This window comes from Dryobates pubescens, chromosome 10, assembly GCF_014839835.1.
Source record: "Dryobates pubescens isolate bDryPub1 chromosome 10, bDryPub1.pri, whole genome shotgun sequence".
Taxonomy (NCBI): domain Eukaryota; kingdom Metazoa; phylum Chordata; class Aves; order Piciformes; family Picidae; genus Dryobates; species Dryobates pubescens.
The window spans coordinates 37,486,816-37,505,121 of NC_071621.1; the positions used below are offsets into that span (position 1 = coordinate 37,486,816).

The window sequence follows — 18,306 nt, forward strand, 5'->3', positions numbered from 1 at the left end:
ACATGAACTAGATGACCTCCTGAGGTCCCTTCCTACCTGAATGCTTCTGTGGGTTTGTGCTGCTGCTGTTTGTTTGTACAGTATTTTGCAGGATGGAAGCCACTTGTCACAGGGCACTGAATCAGCCCATGGAGGTGGGGGAGGTGGAAGTGGAGTGACACAGAGCCACAAGATCAAGCAGTGTGTTACAACACAGGGTGTGTTACTCTCAGCCTGCATTATTGAAGCATCTTCAGCCCTCTGTGGCAACCCCAGGTCTGCCTCGACCACTACTGTCATGCTACAGATTACATGAAAGCAGGCACTGGTCAACTGCAAAGGCTGGTTTTCATCATATTTACTGCTTTTTGCATACATCACAAGCATGTTCATACCATGCCTCGTTTATGTTCTTTAATGGTTGTTTTCTTGTATTACATAACAGTTTTTACTACTACTGTAGTTTCTTCTCCCCAGGTGGAGAAGCAGAGGCACGAGTACTTGACACCTACATTTTCCTGCTTGCTTGACTTGCAAAACAGTAGCCCATCTCTTCAAGTGCCTTTGGGTACTGGAATGATGACTGCTCCAGAAGGTGACTACTAGCTGTTTCAGGTTCCTCTTATGTTTGCCTATCTGAAATTAGCCCCCTCAGCCATTGCATGCTCTTGCATCACATATTTCTGTTCAAAAGTTTTGGCAAGGTATCAAGGTGTTGCAAGGGGGTTGGCTATGGAAAAAACTGGAAAGGACTCCCATTGTTTCCAGTCACATAGTTAATCAGTGAAAAGGCATGCAAGGTAATACTTGACCCCACTGCTTCTACATTTAGAGTTTGATTCTGTGCCACTGAGGTCAGTGAAAATGTTACTGACTTTGGTGGGAACAAAATACTGGGCTGCTAAGAGTGAGCTGTGACAGAGCAATGCCATAATTCTAGCAAGAGAGTGACAGAGGAGAACTAACACATTGCATAAAACCCCTGCTTTTCTACAGCAGCTTTTTTTGATAGCAGCTTGTCCTTGAAACCTATCTGTGCAGCTCATTCAAGAGCAATTGCATGGTATGCTCACCTGCTGAGGGCACTGGTGCCCTTCAGCATGCTCTGCTGCCAAGTTCTTAGGTAGGAGCAGCAGGAGCATGGCCGTGTGGAGCACAGAGGAAGTGATGGCTGAGAGCTTGCTTGCCCAAGTGAGAAACCTTGCTGGTGCTGTACTTGGATATGTGACTCATGAAAGAGTTTATGATGCCCACAGCTTTGGAAGACATCCAGTGCTGGTGTGGACCCGCTCCAGCATTTGCAGACATAGATGGAGTAGTTCTGCTTCCTGCTCTTGTGATGCTTCTTGTCATCTTCCCCAAATCATACTCTTTTGGGTCCTTTTCTGTGGCCAGAGGGGATGTGGCTGTCTTGGTGTTTTGCACATTGCTCTTTTCTGACAATCAGAAGTGATTTAGGACTCCTGCTGAAAGGAGTCTCAATCTTGTGTTACTCTGAACGTTTTGATTGGTTCCTGTGCATCTGACACCCTGCTGTTTCTTTGATTCATCACTCATTTCCTGTCTCTTAAATGTTGCTGAACTGACTAATGCCCTTTGTTTATTCCTCTCTAGCTGTCAAGAAGCAGCAGGATTATGCTAGTGTGCATGAGGCGGTGAGAGCTGGTGATGTAGAACAACTTGCAGCCATGATAGAAAGTGGAGCTGGTGTTAACGAGGTGGATGTAGTCCACAGTTTCACACCTTTGCACTGTGCTGCACACTCTGGGAGTCTGGAGGTAAAACATGTTTGTGTTCAGACACAGCAAGGTTTTTCTGAGGTAATGTTTTCCTTCTCTGGGAGAGGCTGAACACAGAATTGCTAGTTTTGATCAAGCTAAATGAATTAACTCTGCCAGTTTGTCTCATTAAATATATTCTCTGGAGAGCAGAAATGCAGGATTTTAGGTGTTCATTTTGCCTTTCTGAAGGCCCAGGTGGTTCATATAGGAAGTGTTGCCAGAGACCCATCCTGGAGTACGGTGTCCAGCTCTGGAGGCCCAAAGGAAGAAAGACATGGAACTGTTAGAGTAGGTCCATAGCAGGGCCACAAAGATGATCAGAGGGCTAGAGCACCTCTTCTATGAAGAGAGAAAGTTGAGGTTGTTCAGCCTCGAGAAAATAAGGCTTGCAGAACATGTGAAATGTTCTGAGGATGACTGAAACTGGTGAGGAGCAATATGAAGACATGCTCATTCTATTTGCCAGTGTCCTGTCCCATGCCTCATTTTCTAAAGAACTAGATCCAATGCAATTTATTTTAACAAGTAAAGACATTGAATAAGGAATCAGCAGGTGCTTGGGTGGATGTTCTGAGCTTCCAGAAGGACTGATTTGCTGCACTCAGCACACCATTCACCTTCTTCTTGCGGCCTCCTTGTGTGATCTCTATAGCAATCTTGTCTTGAAGCCACAGGGCCGTGAATAACCATCCAACAATTCATGTCCCAAGGAAAGACTGGAAAGTTCTCGCTAACCTCAAGAAATAGTAAGTGCAGTGCTGTTTTGGAATGTACAGAAACTGCCAAGAGAAGGCTGGTCATGGTGTGGTCAGCCTGAAGAACAGATTGCTTACCCACTGTTTTCTTCTTCTAGAAATGCTGCTTGGATCTCCTGCTTTGCCATTGATACAGTAGGCTTATTGAATTATCTGTCGTCTGTTTGCCTCTGAACTCCTTGGTGGAGACAGTGGAGGAGCCAGAGCTGTAGGCTGTCATAAAAGATAATAAATCATAATAATCTGTAGTAAAATTTTAACTGGTCCTGTGGCTATTTCTGGGTAGTCCATAAAGCTTTCCATTGCAAGGAGTAGTATCTGCTAGAAAAAGGTGGCTGTATCTAGGCAGTGGAAAGATGAGAGGTGACATAAGAAGATGGTGCTAGTCTCTTTTCAGTGGTGTCCTGGGATAAGACAAGGGGCAACAGATACAAACTGGAATGCAGGAGGTTCCATCTCAGCACGAGGGAAAGCTTCTTTACTGTAAGGGTGATGGAGCCCTGGAACAGGCAGTCCAGAGAGGTTGTGGAGTCTCCTTGTCTGGAGACTTTCAAGACCTGCCTGGTCTCAGCCCTAGGTTGCTGATCCTGCTTTGGCAGGGGAGTTGGACTAGATGATCTCTGGAGGTCCCTTCAAACCCTTACCATTCTATGATTCTGTACCTCAAGGAGCCTAATAAATGAAATGAAGCTTTAAAGTTGGTTCCTGCCATTAATTTGAGCTGGAATTTGAGTAAGCACGTTTGCATTGTTTTTTCCAGTGCCTTTACCACACCCCATGTGCATACTCTCACAGATTGTTTTACATCTGGAAGAGTAAAATTAAGATGCCCTAAAAATCAATGCTAAAGTTGTTTGCACTTTCTGTCCCCATGGGTGAAACCTGGGAAGTATAACTTACCTGTGACTCGCCAGTGCACAAGTACCTGGCTGAGGGATACACTGGGGTCTCATTTCCATGATGAAGTATTCTGGTACTGTCTTGAAATGTAAGGTTGATAAATCCTGGTCAAAGTGTGCCTTGGAAGTCACAAGATAAGAATAGTTAAGTAACCCCTTTGGTTTTGGTTGGGCAGTGCCTTCACTGGTTGCTCTGGCACGGAGCTGATGTGACGCACGTAACCGTCAGAGGCTGGACAGCAGCTCACCTCGCGGCCATCCGAGGCCAGGATGCTTGCATGCAGGTATGTGCAGACAGCCACTCTCAAGTGAAAGTGAGTAGGGCAGAATATCAGTTTGGACAAATCCATTATGAAGGTCAGCTGAGAGAGCTCCTAATGGAGCTATGAGTCAAGACATCTTGATGTCTTTACATCTGGAAGCAAGTAATACTTGTTAAAACCAATACACTCATTTGCTGTGCTGATTGGTGTTCTGTCAGGGCCTCGAGGTCATCCCAGAGTTACCCTGCTCATTGTCTGAAGTCATCCTGCTTGGCAAGGTTTGCCAACTCAACTTCTGCTTTGCCTGTCTTTAGGCTCTGTTAATGGCCGGCAGCGAGGTGGAAGCCCCGGATGCTCGCGGCTGCACGCCGGCACACCTGGCCGCGGCCCACGGCCACTCCTACACCCTGCAGACCATCCTGCGAAGAGGAGCGGTGAGAGACTGCTGCCCACAGTTCCCCGGGCCAGAGCCAAAGTCTGGGATCTTCTTCCAGACACATCTCTCCCTAGCTTCCAGAGAAGGGTAGCAAAGCTGGGGAGGGGTCTGGAGCACAGCCCTGTGAGGAGAGGCTGAGGGAGCTGGGGTTGCTTAGCCTGGAGAAGAGGAGGCTCAGTGGAGACCTTATTGCTCTCTACAACTGCCTGAAGGGAGGTTACAGCCAGTTGGGGGTTGATCTCTTCTCCCAGGCAACCAGCATCAGAACAAGAAGACAGAGTCTCAAGCTGTGCCAGGGGAGGTTTAGGCTGGATGTTAGGAAGAAATTCTGCACAGAAAGATTGGCCATTGGAATGTGCTGCCCAGGGGGGTGGTGGAGTCACCATCACTGAAGGTGTTTAAGAGGAGCCTGGCTGAGGCACTTGGTGCCATGGTTTAGTTGATTAGATGGTGTTAGGTGAGAGGTTGGACTTGATGATCTCAAAGGTCTTTTCCAACCTGGTTAATTCTGTTCTGTTCTATTCTAGTTTAAGATGAGATTGAGGACTGTAGATTAATTACTGTTGGTGGTTTTCCTTTTGGGGTAAATTTCCCTTTTTTGATTGTAAGATGTGCTAGGGAAATGATGCAAACTTCTGAAGAGCATCAGTGCTATGAGTAAATCACCTTCCACTCAGGATGCCGTTAACTGGGATTGGGTGCTGTGATGGTTGTGATTTTTTGCAGTTGCACAAACATCCTCTATAGCAAAGGAGACAAACTTGAAAAGAAATCAATCCAGATCCATACCAAAGGAATAATGACCAGCACAGCCACAGAGGCATGTCTGAAACTGCACCTTTCATATGTGCATTATTGAAATAAACCCAAGAACGTGCAAAACAGCTCTCCTGGAGTGGGGGCTGCAGATAGGGGATGAGCTTTGGCAGTGTTATTTGATGTGATTGAAATAGCCTAAGACAATGAATAGTTGATGCTGTTAATAAAGTTTGTCCTGTGCCTAAGAGTAATAAATGACCCTGCTGCTTCCCTTTTAGAATGTGAATGTTTCAGACAGGAGTGCCTGGAGGCCTCTCCATTACGCTGCTTTCCATGGTCGCTTGGGGTGTATGCAGCTTCTCGTTAGATGGGGAGCGTGCACAGATGCTGTGGATAACAATGGAAACCTTCCAGGTACATCAGGGTAAATCATACCGTTGTTAACCTTTGATCTGCAGTTGTGCTATGTGATAATTGTAGCAAACAATAATTAATGCCCACCAGCAGCATTTGCAGTTTGATTCCAGATATTCCATTTTTACAGTGGTGAGGGGATTTATAACATCCAAAGTAATGATCTCCTGGTGACACTGTCCTGTTCACCTCCTGCTGCTGCTGAGGATCAGAGCTGGAGTGGTATCTCCCTTTAGCCCATATCTGGGGCCAAACTATAGCAGTTACTCTGCCACCTACAGACACCTCCCCAGCAGGGAAGGGGAATCTGGAAAAGGAGAGAAGAGCCACAGCTTGAAATGAAAATGGATTTAATGAAATGGTCAAATTAATATTAATGTCAATACAGGACATATAAAGTTACACTGAGCCTAACAAAATGCAGTAGTCACAGTATCCAGGAAGGCAGTTCTCAAGAGCAGGAGGAAGAAGAAGAACAAGGTAAGGAGGATCTCAAACAGGAAGCTCTAAAGTGAGACTCCCCTCTTCTCAGCAAACTTCTCCCTTTGCACTGATCATGATGCTCATGGTCTGGGATACACCTGCATCCAACTCCAGTCATCTGCCCTGGCTGGCTCAGAGCTGCTAATGGCCTGCAGCCCATGTCTGGTCTGGGATTCTGTCCCAGCACAAATGGGCACTGGAGTAGGGAGGGGGCTGTGTAGGTGGGAAGCATCTCCAGTGCACGTGGTGGAGCATGTGTGCCAATGGAAGTCACAGGAGGAGAAGGGTAGGTGGGGCAGAGGCTCCTTTTTGATTTTGTGCCAGGCTTATTGTGCCACTGTGATCAGATTCTGGCATGTTCATATGTTTTGTATCCCTCTCTTTCTTAACTGATTTGGTAAAGCCTCTGTTCACATGTACCTGTTATTTCTTCATCTTGATTTCTGGAGTAGTGGTGTTCTGTGTGATCTCTAAACTGTACTCTTTTCTTACTCATGGGTGTAGTTGTTTCTGCACTAAAATGGGCAGTGTTCCTTGCTCTTCATAGTTTCTCCAGTCTCCCTCTGCCTACCACACCACTGCCTCAATAGCTTCTGTCAGTTCAATGATGCTGTTTACAACCTGGATTCTCATTGCATCCTTTCAGCATTTTCCTTCTTGTGGGGTGTCACGCTGCTCCAAAGAGCACATTGGGTTTTTCCTCTGTATCTTGTAGCTTTTTAAGTTCCTTAAATCCCTTACCCTCTGTTAAGCACCACTTACCTAGTGAAGTGCTGTCTGTGCTCTGTTTTGCAATGCTTGGTCTTGTTAAAGCCTGGGAGGCTCTTGCATCCCCGCAGGACATCTGGTGTGTTGTCGGTAAGGAGTGATGGTGCTGGGCACCCCGATGGCAGTGTACAAGGTGGATTTTATTTGCATTTGGGAACATGTTCCTGATGACACACTTCTATGGAGCCATAGCAAATGCCAGCACAGTTGTACTTAAATGCTCTGTATATCCTGCTTAGTAGAACATTATTTTTGTTGTTGTTTTAGTATCTGGAGCAGCTTGATCCTCTGTTTGATTTGATCACATCGTCATCCAAAGGAGAGAAAATGCTGTGGCATGTCGCTAGTAAAAGATTTATAGAGGTGGTGTACTGTAGGGAGCAGCTTTTTTCCACAGCTTGTAAAACAGCCAAGGGAACTTAAATCATCTTTGCATACCTCAGCTTCAAGATCAGCTGGAGTGCTATAATTTTCTCCTGAGAGAATACTGAACTAAGATGACTGAGTTTGCAGTGCCATACACTGAAAGTGAGAAGAAAGGGGCTGCACCCTCTGCACGTGTGAGTTACAGCAGAGCCTTTAGTTACCTGCAGCATGCTGATTTGTGTGAAGAACTGTGGCCCATTCATTGCACAGAACAGGCTGTGCTTGGTAATTCAGTGTTTTGTTTTCTCTCTGTGTTAGATTCTGGGCCATATCCATGCTGCTTTTATTGCCACTAGTTAAACCTGTTCTAAATAGAGTATTAATTTAATCATAGCACAACATCTGAATTTTTCCCCAGACACTGTGTCTTCACTTGACACTTTGAGGAGAGCAAACAGTTGTTAGTCTGATTTTATACAAGCTGACCAGCACTAACTATCCACTGCCTGTTCATGATGCCTGAAAAAAGGTTTTCCCAAGTCCTTGGCACTGAGCTGCATATTTTGTGTTGCCATCACAGTACCCTTTGGCTTTGGTCTCAGTTTCAAGTGCTCCACGTGCCTGAGGATGGGTTACAAGTTGGGTATGGGCTACTGAGGAGCACAAAGGTTAAAAGCTAGCTGTGAAAAGCTCCACTTTGTGTGCTCCACAGCATCCCACTGAAGCTGCAGAAGGACACGGACACAATACAGTTCTTTCATCTCTTTTCCCATTGCCATCTCTGCAGAAGGTACAAAGCTGTTCTGCCTGCTTCCTGCACAGGGCAGACAGCCAGTTAAAATGAAAAGTAAAAAAAAGCTGAGTAAAATTGTATCCCTGGAATTTCAGGCATCTGAAAGTGGGTTCATAAGGGCTGAGTCAGTGTTGCACCAGCTAACTAGTAATTTGTACTTGACCTTTAAAGGGTGCTTCTTCCTTTCACTTCTCCCTGAGTAGCTAACTCACTGAACAAAGTTAAGAAAATGGGGAAAACTGCCCAGATTAAGCTCAGATTTAACTTTTAGCAATCATCTGTACCTAAATATTGTCATCTTGCTGTAAAACCAATACCCATAACCTTTTAGAGCAGTTGCACTCAGCTGTGAATGGTTTGCAATAGAGAACTTGGATGTGCCAAAAATTGACTTGGTTTTTCCCTTTTAGTCCTGGGTACATTGTATGTGCACCATGGAGATAATGAGATTCTTGCTTGGAGACAAGCTAATCCTTTTGCCTGTAGAACCTCAGCCAGCTTTGCCAGGACATTTTCATGGAGTGATAACAGATAATAAGCAGTTATTTGCCAGCTTTTTTCCCATTAATGGGACTAGAGACTACTATTCATTTCAAAATAATGAGCATGTTTTGTACCTCTTAGTTTGTTGTAGGTCCAGCACTCTGGTTTGGTTAAGTAACTAAACCTCAGCATAGCCTAAAGGACAGAGGAGGAAATAACTTTCACATGGAAGCAGTCCTTGCCACGGTGGGCTGGAGCAGCTCCTGCATGCAGGAGCTGCCTACTGCAGTTGAGAGGGGAAAATGTAGTAGCAGACATGCTGTGAGTCGAAGCCTCTGCAGTGGGATGTGCCTTCAAACACTCTGCCTGGTAAAGTGAATGTCACTGTCCTCATTTTGTAGGCAGAGTAACTGAAGGTGTGATGCAGCTTGTTTGTAGTGGCACAGTAGAGGCAGAACTACAGCAGAAATGGCTCTAATTTGTAATCAAAGATACTGTTTCTGGCCCTCAGTTTTGAGTGTGCCTAGGATAATGAAGTCATACAGCTGCTGAGGAATGAGATTTGTGTTCATGGGAAGATAAAACCCCAGCACTGCACTCTCCTAGCTAGTGCTCAGTGGTCTCTTGGCAGCATTGTCTCCTGCAGTCAGCATGGCCAGGGAATCTTCTTTGCAGATGACAGCTGTCTTCTGCCTTCTGAACTCTGTCCTAGATAGGAGCTGGACATCCTTGTGGAGACTGAGGCTGCCCATAGGTGTTTTGCAGTGTTGGATGGCTCAAGTGCTGTCAGTGGGAGCAGTGCTTTCTTGGTGGGCAGCAGTGCTCTGCCCTAACATACTTTGCTTCTTCCTTGTGCTGTAGCTCATCTGGCAGCAGTAGAAGGACATCTGCATTGCTTTAAGTTCTTGGTCAGTAAAATGGCCAGTGTCAGGCACACACTGGAAGCCAGGAATAACCAAGGAGACACTCCAAGGGACTTGGCTGAACGGTTCTACAAAGAGAATATTCTGCAATATATTAATGCTGTGGAAAGAGAGGGGAAGCATCCAGAGACACAGGGAGGTGAGTGTGGGTCAAGGTGGTGTTAAAATAGGCCTTGGAATTCTATCAAAATTCTGAAAACCTGTATGAGCAGCAGCAGAACATTTAAATTACTGATACAAGGAAGAGCTGTTGCTTTCCATGCTTCCTACACATACTGATAGCAAATGAGAGGGGTACTCAGTGTGATCTATAAATGTTTTAGCTTTACCCATTATCAAAATCAAACTTGCCACTCTGTGTAGCACTGTGAATACCAACTTATCTATATTCTTCACTTCCAGCAGAGCTCCAGGAAAAGTGTGTAATTGTAATGAGTTTGCAGATTCACCTGCTCACAATCCCTTGCTTGCATGGAATAGCATCTTAGCCTGCAAGTGTCCCTCTGAAATTGAGGTTACTCACTAGCCAGCAGTACTGCTGCAGTGAGAGCTGCCAAAGGATGCAAGCATGGCAAGGTCTGTAAGGAGAGCCTTCAACAGATCAAGGACATGGGAACTGCACCTTCACCTCTCAATCTATCTGCTAGTTTTTTTTCCATTAGAGATACATGTCATTACTCTCTCTCTCTACAGAATAATCATCTAATGAATAATCTAATCTACAGAAAAATCTAATTGTCTGGTTTTAAGCAAGGAGAAGTAGTCTGTATACTTGCTTAGACTGTGGATTTCAAAGCAGGCAGGTGACTCCAGTTACCTCCAGCACTACAACATCAGCCATAAACCAAAGGAACAGTAGTTATTTCAGGTTGATGAAATGAATCTCTTGGCTGTGTGAGATGCCTGTAGCCATGTCAAAGCCATGTTTAGGCCAGTCTGTGAAGAACAGCGCTGGTTACGCAGCTGCGTTTTCACTGGTGAAGCGTGCATTAACCTTGCTGACTATAGCTGCGAAGTCTCCGCGCGTAAGTTGCTGTAGGAGAGGCAAACGTGAGGGTGTTGAGTGGAGTTACTGGCAATGGTTTGGAAACGGGCATTTCATTCTCAGTTCTAGCTTTCCCAGCCCACGGCGCTGCTTTCAAAGGGGACTTGTCAGCGCTGAGGAGATTAGTGAGAAGCGGAGTAATCAATATTAATGAGCGGGATGATGAGGGATCCGCTCTCATGCACAAAGGTCAGTAATTATGATCTCTCTTTCAGCCTGTTATTGGTGGTTGCTGACTTGTTTACTTAGTTTTTCAAGTGGCTGCTAATCAGATAAACTTCATGAACAACACTGCCTCATTTCCTGTGGGCTCGAAAGGGCAGCCCTGAACAACTTCTTTTGTGATGCATGTGTGCGTGGGTGTCACTGTGAAAGGGAGTTACCAAGCTGAAGTCAGGAAAGAAGAGTTCATGGTAAAGGGGAAGCAATACCTAAACTGAAAACGAAATTGTTACTTCTCCCAGGTGAGATGTGACTTTTAGAAACACTGACTAAGGTGGAAGAGTGATCCATGTTGTGGCCTGGGTCTTTATTTGCTGAACATATCAGTGCTGTGGAGATGTGTGACAAAAACACAAGGGAGACATTTGGTAGGATGCTGTGAAGGAAGGTAAACTTCTGGTATTTAACACCTTGATGTGTAGTGGGGAGGCAGCATTACAGAAAAACGTGGTCCTCTTGTGTCTGAGGGTTTCATGGTAGTGTCTGAAAGAACAGCTAGGAGAGGAAGCAAAGAGGGAGCTATTGTAATGTGTTGTTGACACTGTTCCCCATATTTCTTTTTGGCTTAGGTATGAATGGCAGAACTTTAAAAATCACAGTGGAAGTTCTCATTAGAAAAACAACTGTTATGTAGTGCCTTAAGGCCCATTTGTGTTCATTGCTTTCCACCCTCTTTTTCTGGGAGTGGTGCTGACTTATCAGTTGTTCCATGCCCAGTCTTTACAGGTACTGCTACTGTTATGGGGAAGTGCTGTGGCTGGTATTGTCACTTGATTTCCTTAGAAAGAAAAGGAATGTGGTAAACATACAGAGGGGTGCTGTCAAGAAATGGATTTACTCTTCCTTGAGAAAAACAGCTTACAGGTTTGAGCTGGACATGCCAAATATGATCCTCCATATGTGAGACCTTCCTGGCACCACGTGTTAGGAGCAGTAGCCATGCCAGACCATATGACTGGGCAAAGCTGGTGTCTTAGACTGCAGCTGAGAAATGCTGCCTGGAGTGAAATGATGTACCTATAGCTCCAGCACAAAGTCCTGGCTTCTCTCCTGTGTGAGACAATGCCACACACCACAGACTGGGGCAACAAGCTCTGTCTGACACATGAGAGCCCAAAGCCAGAGGGCAGTGACAGTGCTTTGCTGCTTCTCAGTGACATACAGGCCTGACTGCAGGAGTGTGAGGCAGCAGTTATTTGTGTTCCTCATGCTTCCTGCATGAGACTGGGCATGTTTAGTTTAACTTGTGTCCAGGAAGAGCTGCCAGTGAATTTCTGGAATTGGAAAGAGTAACAAAACCTCCTTGTATGCTCTTCTCCACAACTGCCTGTAGCCACATGGCTTGAGCATCTCGACATACAGTCTTTCCTGGAAACACCATCTCCCCTGTAGTGACTTAGTGAACCCAATCTCTGGCATGTCAGGCAGTGACAAGAAGAGGGTGGTTTAGATTTGGAACACTTAATTTGTACACAACTGACTGGTGCACCTTCCTTCCTTTAGCTGCTGCACAGGGGCATATCCAGTGCTTGCAGTGGCTGATTGAAATGGGAGCCGACTGTGACATTAAAAATGACGCTGGAGAGACTCCAAAGGACGTGGCCAAGAGGTAGCAGTACATGTCCTGTAGCTCTGGCATTTATTTACTTGCTCTTTAGAGATCAGTAGTGTGTCAGCTTTGTTGGAATTAATCCTGATTTTCAGGGATGGAACAAGAACAGATCAGGCCCATTCCTTCCAGTGCTGAGTGATAAGCAAAGCTGCACTGTAGCTATACAAGGTGGAAAGGGATAGTTGTGAGCCAGTATGCTGACAGCTTGCTGTGCAGAGTAAATAACCCACAGCAAAGGCCAGCTGGTTTCTGCATTAATAATGCAGTTTCTGATGAGATCCAATTAAGAAATATCCTGCAAAGGAAAAGAGATGCCTGATGTAGGAGTCAGTGTCATAAGAATCCACTGAGGCAGAGCTCATGCCATCAGAATACTACAAAAAGCAGCTTAGCTGCTCATAGTTTGGGTACTTGTGCTTCCTTTATCCTGAAACCCCCTCTCATAAAATGGAACACAGAGTTTCAAAGAGTTTCTGTCATCACATGCCTTTTTCCAGGTGAGGGGTATCTCTCAGTGCAGGTTCACTCTTTTCTCTGCAGATTTGCCCAAGTGGCAGCTGTGGATCTTTTGACAGAAATAACTGGAGACAGTGACTCTAGTGCTGAAGAGCTGGATGCAAACAATGTGAAGTTCTTTGAAAGCCATGGTGTGGAAGGCAGTACAGATAGCAAAGGAGATTTAGCCCTGGACAAAGAGCAGAGAAGGAATGCACGCAGTAAGCACTGTTTCCCCACCACTCTTGACTGGTAGGACCTTTTTTTTGGTTTAAGATAAGCTAACTGACATGATGTCTGTACCACTGGGCATTCAGAGGAACTGTGGAAAATTGGAAGGCCCAGCAGAGGGAAGTGAGAGTATAGTTGTTGCAATTGTTTTGGTCTGTGCTGGTGAAACTGCTTGGATTGCTGCTTGATTCTGAGACCTGTCTGCTGTGTGGGGGTCAGGTGTAGCTCAGTGTTTGCCCAGCAGTGCAATTTCTACTCTTGTGTTTGTGAGACTCTTTTCCAGACTATTGGACTGCAGCAGGACTGCCTTCTCTGTGAGTTTCACCTACCTGCAGCACTCTCTCTCACAGTCAGGGCCTATGGCAAGATTCAAGAGCTTCAGCAGCTTCTAGAAACTGCCTACAGCAACTACAGGCAGCTGGGAGGGATAACTGAGGAGGAGAAGCGGATGAAGAAGGAAGAAAGGGAAGCTGAGAAGTAAGGTTCATTTGCCCTGCTAATGTGTGACTCTGTGAGGCCTGTTTTAAGCCTTCTTCAAGGCTGTCTTACACTCAAATTGTTGAGGCCATTCTGTCCTTTTTTGCTTACCAGCTTTAGGCAGGCCAGAAAGAAAGGGACTTTAGCAACTTGTCTGACCATCTCAAACCTTCTGCCACTGGCATCAGCCCCACAGCACAGCCCAAGTGTCTGATGGCTCCATGCTTTTTGTGCAAGGTCACCTGTTTTCATGCAGTGCATGTGGAGTAGCTCTGCACAGTCCTGGCTGTTTTGTTTCCACTGAAGATGCCAAATGCATGTATGCACTTGAATTAAAAACCACACATTACTTTTGGCATGGCTTGGATGGCAGTGCTTATACAGCAGAAATGATTCAAGGTCTGCTACATTTCTGCATCAAGGGCAATGCATTTCCATGCTCAAGAAAGCATTAGCTCACATGCAGACCAGAGGAAAAAGAAATCTCAGCAAACCTGCTCTTGCACATGGAGAGTCCATGGTGTCTGATTCTCAGGGTGAAAGGTTTCTGTTTGGACTGGTGATTTGCTGGGCAAGCTGAGTTTCAAAGAAAAGAAAATGCAGAGCTTAAGTGATACTGCAGCATCCAAAGGTGGCCCTGCCTCCACCTCTACCTGCCCAAGACTTGGCTACCCACTGTGCTCAGTCTATTTAGATAATCATGTCTGTGTGTGTTTGAGCCACCAAAACCCACTGTCTGTATTTGGTCACTTAGAGGAGACTGTATACAAAAGCCTTTATGTCATCAAGCAGACAGCAGACTTAGCAGTCTGCATAGATCTGGAGCAGGTAAGAAGTGTCACAGATTGGCATTAAGTAATGTATTTTACAGCCATATATGAGCCAAGAAACTGAGGTCTGGATTTCTTTGGGTTCCACACCCCCCTTTAACTCAGCCCAGGCTGAAAGTCCATCTTCCTTAACGTGCCTGCAATGCAGATATCTGTAGCTGACTTAGTTACCTTGAGCTCCTTTTCAGAATCCATGGACAGATGGAGACACTTTCAGACTTGCACCTCAGGATATTCATAACTTCTAGGAGCAACTCTCCTGGCTTTAATGGAGAGTGGCCAGCTCAGATGCTGATGCTTGCATTGGAAGGTCAGAACACCCTATTTGCAATGATGGAGAAGTCAGTGTTGACTCATAGCAGACATCAGAGTTCATTTTGGCTAGAGCAGCTACTCAAAAGCTAGCAGTGCCTGTTGGGGGTGTGGGGGGGCTCTGATAAGGCTCTTCAAGAGATTTGGCTTTCTGTGACCTGTGCAACTAAACTAGATCAATTGTGAGGATCTCTGAAGGGTCTTCCTCTCACCTGTGGAGGCCAGAAAGAATCCCTAGCTTGGCACTGGCCTTTCAAAGTGGAAATACTGCTTCTAGTTGTACCCACCTCCCCTTCTCATCCCCAGGGATGAATCCCAAGCTGCTTGTATCACTTCAGGTCATGGTTTAATGGCATGGTGGTGTTAGTTTGATGGTTAGACTTGAGGATCTTGGAGCTCTTCTCCAACCCAAACAATTCAGTGGTTCTATCATATGCCCCAACCCCTCATATTTACAAGCTGCCACTTGGGAAGGCCACTGCAGCAGACTTTGGAGATTCCTGCTTACAGTTTTCTGGCTGTAAGACATCTGCTCTGAATCACTGTGCAGTGCTTTGGCTGGGCTGTGAGCTGTCCCATCGCTGATCTGAACCTTGCAAGAAGTTGCCTGTCCCCCCAAGCATAAGCAGAGGCTGATGGAGCCTTATGGCTCTGGGCTGCATGAGGCAGGAACACTTCAGTCTCAGCAAGCAGCTCTCGCTGAGAGCTCTGCTGCTGTGCCATTTGGACCCACAGGGCAGACATTTCCCTCGTCCTTCTACCAGTCTTCCATCTTTGTAGCTGTGCTAATTTACCCTGATAGAGAGGAGGCCTAGCTCCACTTCAGGTGACTCATTTGCTGAGGTCAGTTGCTGTTATAAGAGTATATGTGCATTATGTCTCAGCTACCCAGTGCCAAGACTCTCAATTGATTCAGAAGCTGTTGTGGGTGTGACTGACGAGATCTGGTGCAACTGATTCTCAGCCAGTGCTTCAGTTTCCCTTCAGCGGCACGCAGGCTGTCATTTGAGTATTCCTCATCCGTAGCTAAAAGCCAATCAACAGGAAGGGTGTAGGAGCGCCAGATGTAAACGATAAGGCTGTGTCTGACCCCTCTCTGTTTCGTATTAACCGTGGGCACTCCTCCCACTTAGGCGGCTGGGGGTGGCCCGGGGTTACAGCTTGCCCAGCGCCTGTCTCGGTGTGTGGGAAGATGTCTCCATCTCGTGGCCGCATTGCGCTGAGCACGGCTGAGGGGGCAGCAGGAACCCCAGCTGGTGAAAGCCAGGAGCACAGCTGCCCTGAGCGTTACTGCCTGGCTTTCTGCTGTCACGATCCTCTTCCTCAGCAAAGGCGTAGAACCACGCGGAGCAGCCAGGACGGGTCTGGATGTGCTTCATGCTCTGCTTGTCTCCTTTTGCAGGGCTGTGAGGGAGCTGGAGGCCCAGCTGGAATATGAGCGTGTCAGGCGGGAGAAGCTGGAGAGCCAGCTGGATGGCTGCCGTGCTGAGATAAGCCGCCTTAGAAAGAGCCTGGAGAAAGCCCGCGCTCCTCCTTCTCTCCCCGTGGTGAGTGCTACACAAACTGCCCCAGAGTGTGGGACAGAGGCTGCTGCCTATGGCTTGTGCATGTTTGTGCTCATGAGGGTTCCCAGGCATAGTGCTAGAAAAGCCTGGAGGAGATGTTCTGGCGGTGTTTAGCTTGGGGCACTGCATGAGCAGTAGCCTTTGTCACATCCTAACAGCCTCTGCTGTGAAAGGACATCAGTTTCTGATCACAGTCTGGAGTCAGCCAGGTGTGAGTCCAAGATCTTGGAGAAGGATTGTGTGGGCAAGTCATCCCGTGCAGCAGAGGGCTTAAAGAAGCACGTACAGCATGGGAAGTTCTCAGGGAGAGGCTCCCTTGTGGATTAAAAATGCAGCCCATTTTAGAGCACAAAGATGTAAGAGGGCAGAGGACACCACTACTGGAAGCAGCCAAGAGATGCTGAAGTTTCTGTTACTTTAGACTGTGTTTTACTTTCCCAGGCTATTTTCCACTGTTTCAGACAAGAAATTGCCTTTGCAGCCCCTTGGTGTGACACTTAGCCGGAGTACCTCAGGACACCTCTGCTTTCTAGGTACCACAGCTGTACTTCCCAAGGATGTTTCTGGTTCCCAGGCTGGCAGATACATTCTTTGCCAGTCTTTTTCAGCAGGCAGTTTCTTCTGTTCAGGAAGTTCCCCTCCTAGCTAGGATGCTTTCCTAGCTAGGATGCAGCCTTCCTGGCTGCTCACAGCAGGTCAGCGCCTGCCGCGGCAGCCCCCGCCCCAGCAGCCCCCGCCCCAGCTGGCAGGGCTGTGGTGGTCACCGTCACGCAGCACATTCCTTCTGCTTTGAAACTCTCCTTCAGAAATGGTTTTCTTCCCTTTTACACCAGCCTGGGGAGCGAGTTGGTGGGAAGCTGTGTTGCTGTGCAGTGGCTGATGTCAGTGAGTGTTCTTGTGTGTCATCTGCTGTCAGTTATCAAGCCTGCTGACAGCAAGAAAGGTGCAGACATGAACTACTGATTGGCTTAGCAAAGACAGAAAAAATGACTTCTTAGAGAGTCAGGTCTTGAGGACAGAGGAGAAGTTCACATGCTAACATGCTAACTCTGGGGACAGAACTGGAGTTTCAGTCCTTTCACTGCTACCGAACTCCCACAAACTGATGCAACAGTCAAGACTCCGTTTTTCTTTGCCAGCCATGGGTGAGACACCTAAGTTAGTCCTGCTGCAGGAACCTGCTGCACACTGCTGCTTCTTCCAAGGATTCAGCTAGTGGAAAAAAGCTTCTAATGTTAAGTTTACTTTCTGGGATTGGAGACAATTTCTCTAGAGGCAGGTTTGTTTTCAAAACCTTTGGCTCTGAACAACTGCTACAACCAAGGGGGCATCAACTCTTACCCTGCTGTGACCTTCATCCCATGCCCTGGGACTGCACTCTGCCCTCAGCCGCAGTTTGCAATGTTCTGTGGTTCCTGGAAGCCATATAGTTTGAAAACCTGTCCCGTGAGGTGGCAGGTGTAAGCCACTGCTGTTTAATGGCTCTGGTCTCCTTTGTTTCAGGAAGCTGAGAGCACCTCCAAGTCTTGCAAAGAGAAAAAGAAAGTAAAGAAGAAACCAGCCTGCAGCCCTGGAGGAGTGTTGGTGAGACTGCGCTGAAGGAGGAGCCTCTGAGGAGGAGGCTGCTGGGGTAGAATGGCAACACTCCACACAAAGCAGTGTTTGCACAGCCCTGCCCCACAGAGTTCTCTGCATTTCACTCAACTATTTTGCAGTTCTCTGGGATACAAAATATGTTTTTTTGAATCACAGCTGCAGCAGTGATTGGAAACCAAACCAAACCCCAAACAAAACAAGCCACCACCACAAACCCAACAAGAATAACATCATGGCTTCACATATGAAGATTTCCCTCTCTTCTTTGTGCTCCTGTGAAATTATTTTCCCTTTGGAACCCTCGTTGTGCCTCATCTGAGGTTTGCTTTCTGTAAGAAAGGGGAGGTTTAGATTGAATACTTGGGAAAATTCCTTCACTGAGAGGGTTGTCAGGCACTTGAGCAGGCTGCCCAGAGGAGGTGGGAGAGTCACCAGCCCTGGAGGTATATGTAAGACCTGTAGAGGTGGTGCTGGAGGGCAAAGCTGAGTGGTGGAATGGGCAGTGCTGGGTTAGCAGCTGGACTCGATCTTAAAGGCCTTTTAGCACAAGTCTGTGATTCAGAGACCCTCAGCAATGCTTACAAGAAGCACCATCGAGTTCAGCTGTGAGCAGAACAAAACTGCAATGAAAAACCTGCTACCCATTAGCTCTACATGCTCCTCAGCCCACAAAGGGCCTGCTCTTGCTTGGAAGTTTAATCCAGGAATGTACTTTACTGAAAGGATCAAGCCCAGGATCTGCATTTGTGCTCAACAAGATGTGACTGCACAGGTTGGAAAGCATCCACCTGCTGTGTCCCATCTCTGCAACAATTGTGA

At 46.7% G+C, this 18,306-nt stretch overlaps 1 protein-coding gene across 1 annotated transcript; it reads left to right on the forward strand.

Moving 5' to 3' along the window:
* The first annotated feature begins 772 nt into the window (after positions 1-772).
* Positions 773-17,543, forward strand: ANKRD42 (ankyrin repeat domain 42). Its single transcript, XM_054164523.1, has 12 exons — positions 773-779; positions 1,594-1,757; positions 3,591-3,698; positions 3,992-4,111; positions 5,151-5,286; positions 9,041-9,241; positions 10,211-10,336; positions 11,873-11,978; positions 12,522-12,697; positions 13,058-13,184; positions 15,729-15,873; positions 17,395-17,543. The coding sequence occupies exons 1-12, from the start codon at positions 773-775 to the stop codon at positions 17,488-17,490; spliced, it is 1,512 nt and encodes a 503-aa protein (XP_054020498.1). The 3' UTR covers positions 17,491-17,543.
* Positions 17,544-18,306: the final 763 nt, after the last annotated feature.

Excerpts from the sequence above, each read along its gene's own strand:
- ANKRD42 (XM_054164523.1), top strand. Across the intron at positions 3,699-3,991 it reads GCCAGGATGCTTGCATGCAG|GCTCTGTTAATGGCCGGCAG; the intron begins GTATGTGCAGAC and ends GCCTGTCTTTAG. Across the intron at positions 12,698-13,057 it reads GCAGAGAAGGAATGCACGCA|TCAGGGCCTATGGCAAGATT; the intron begins GTAAGCACTGTT and ends TCTCTCTCACAG.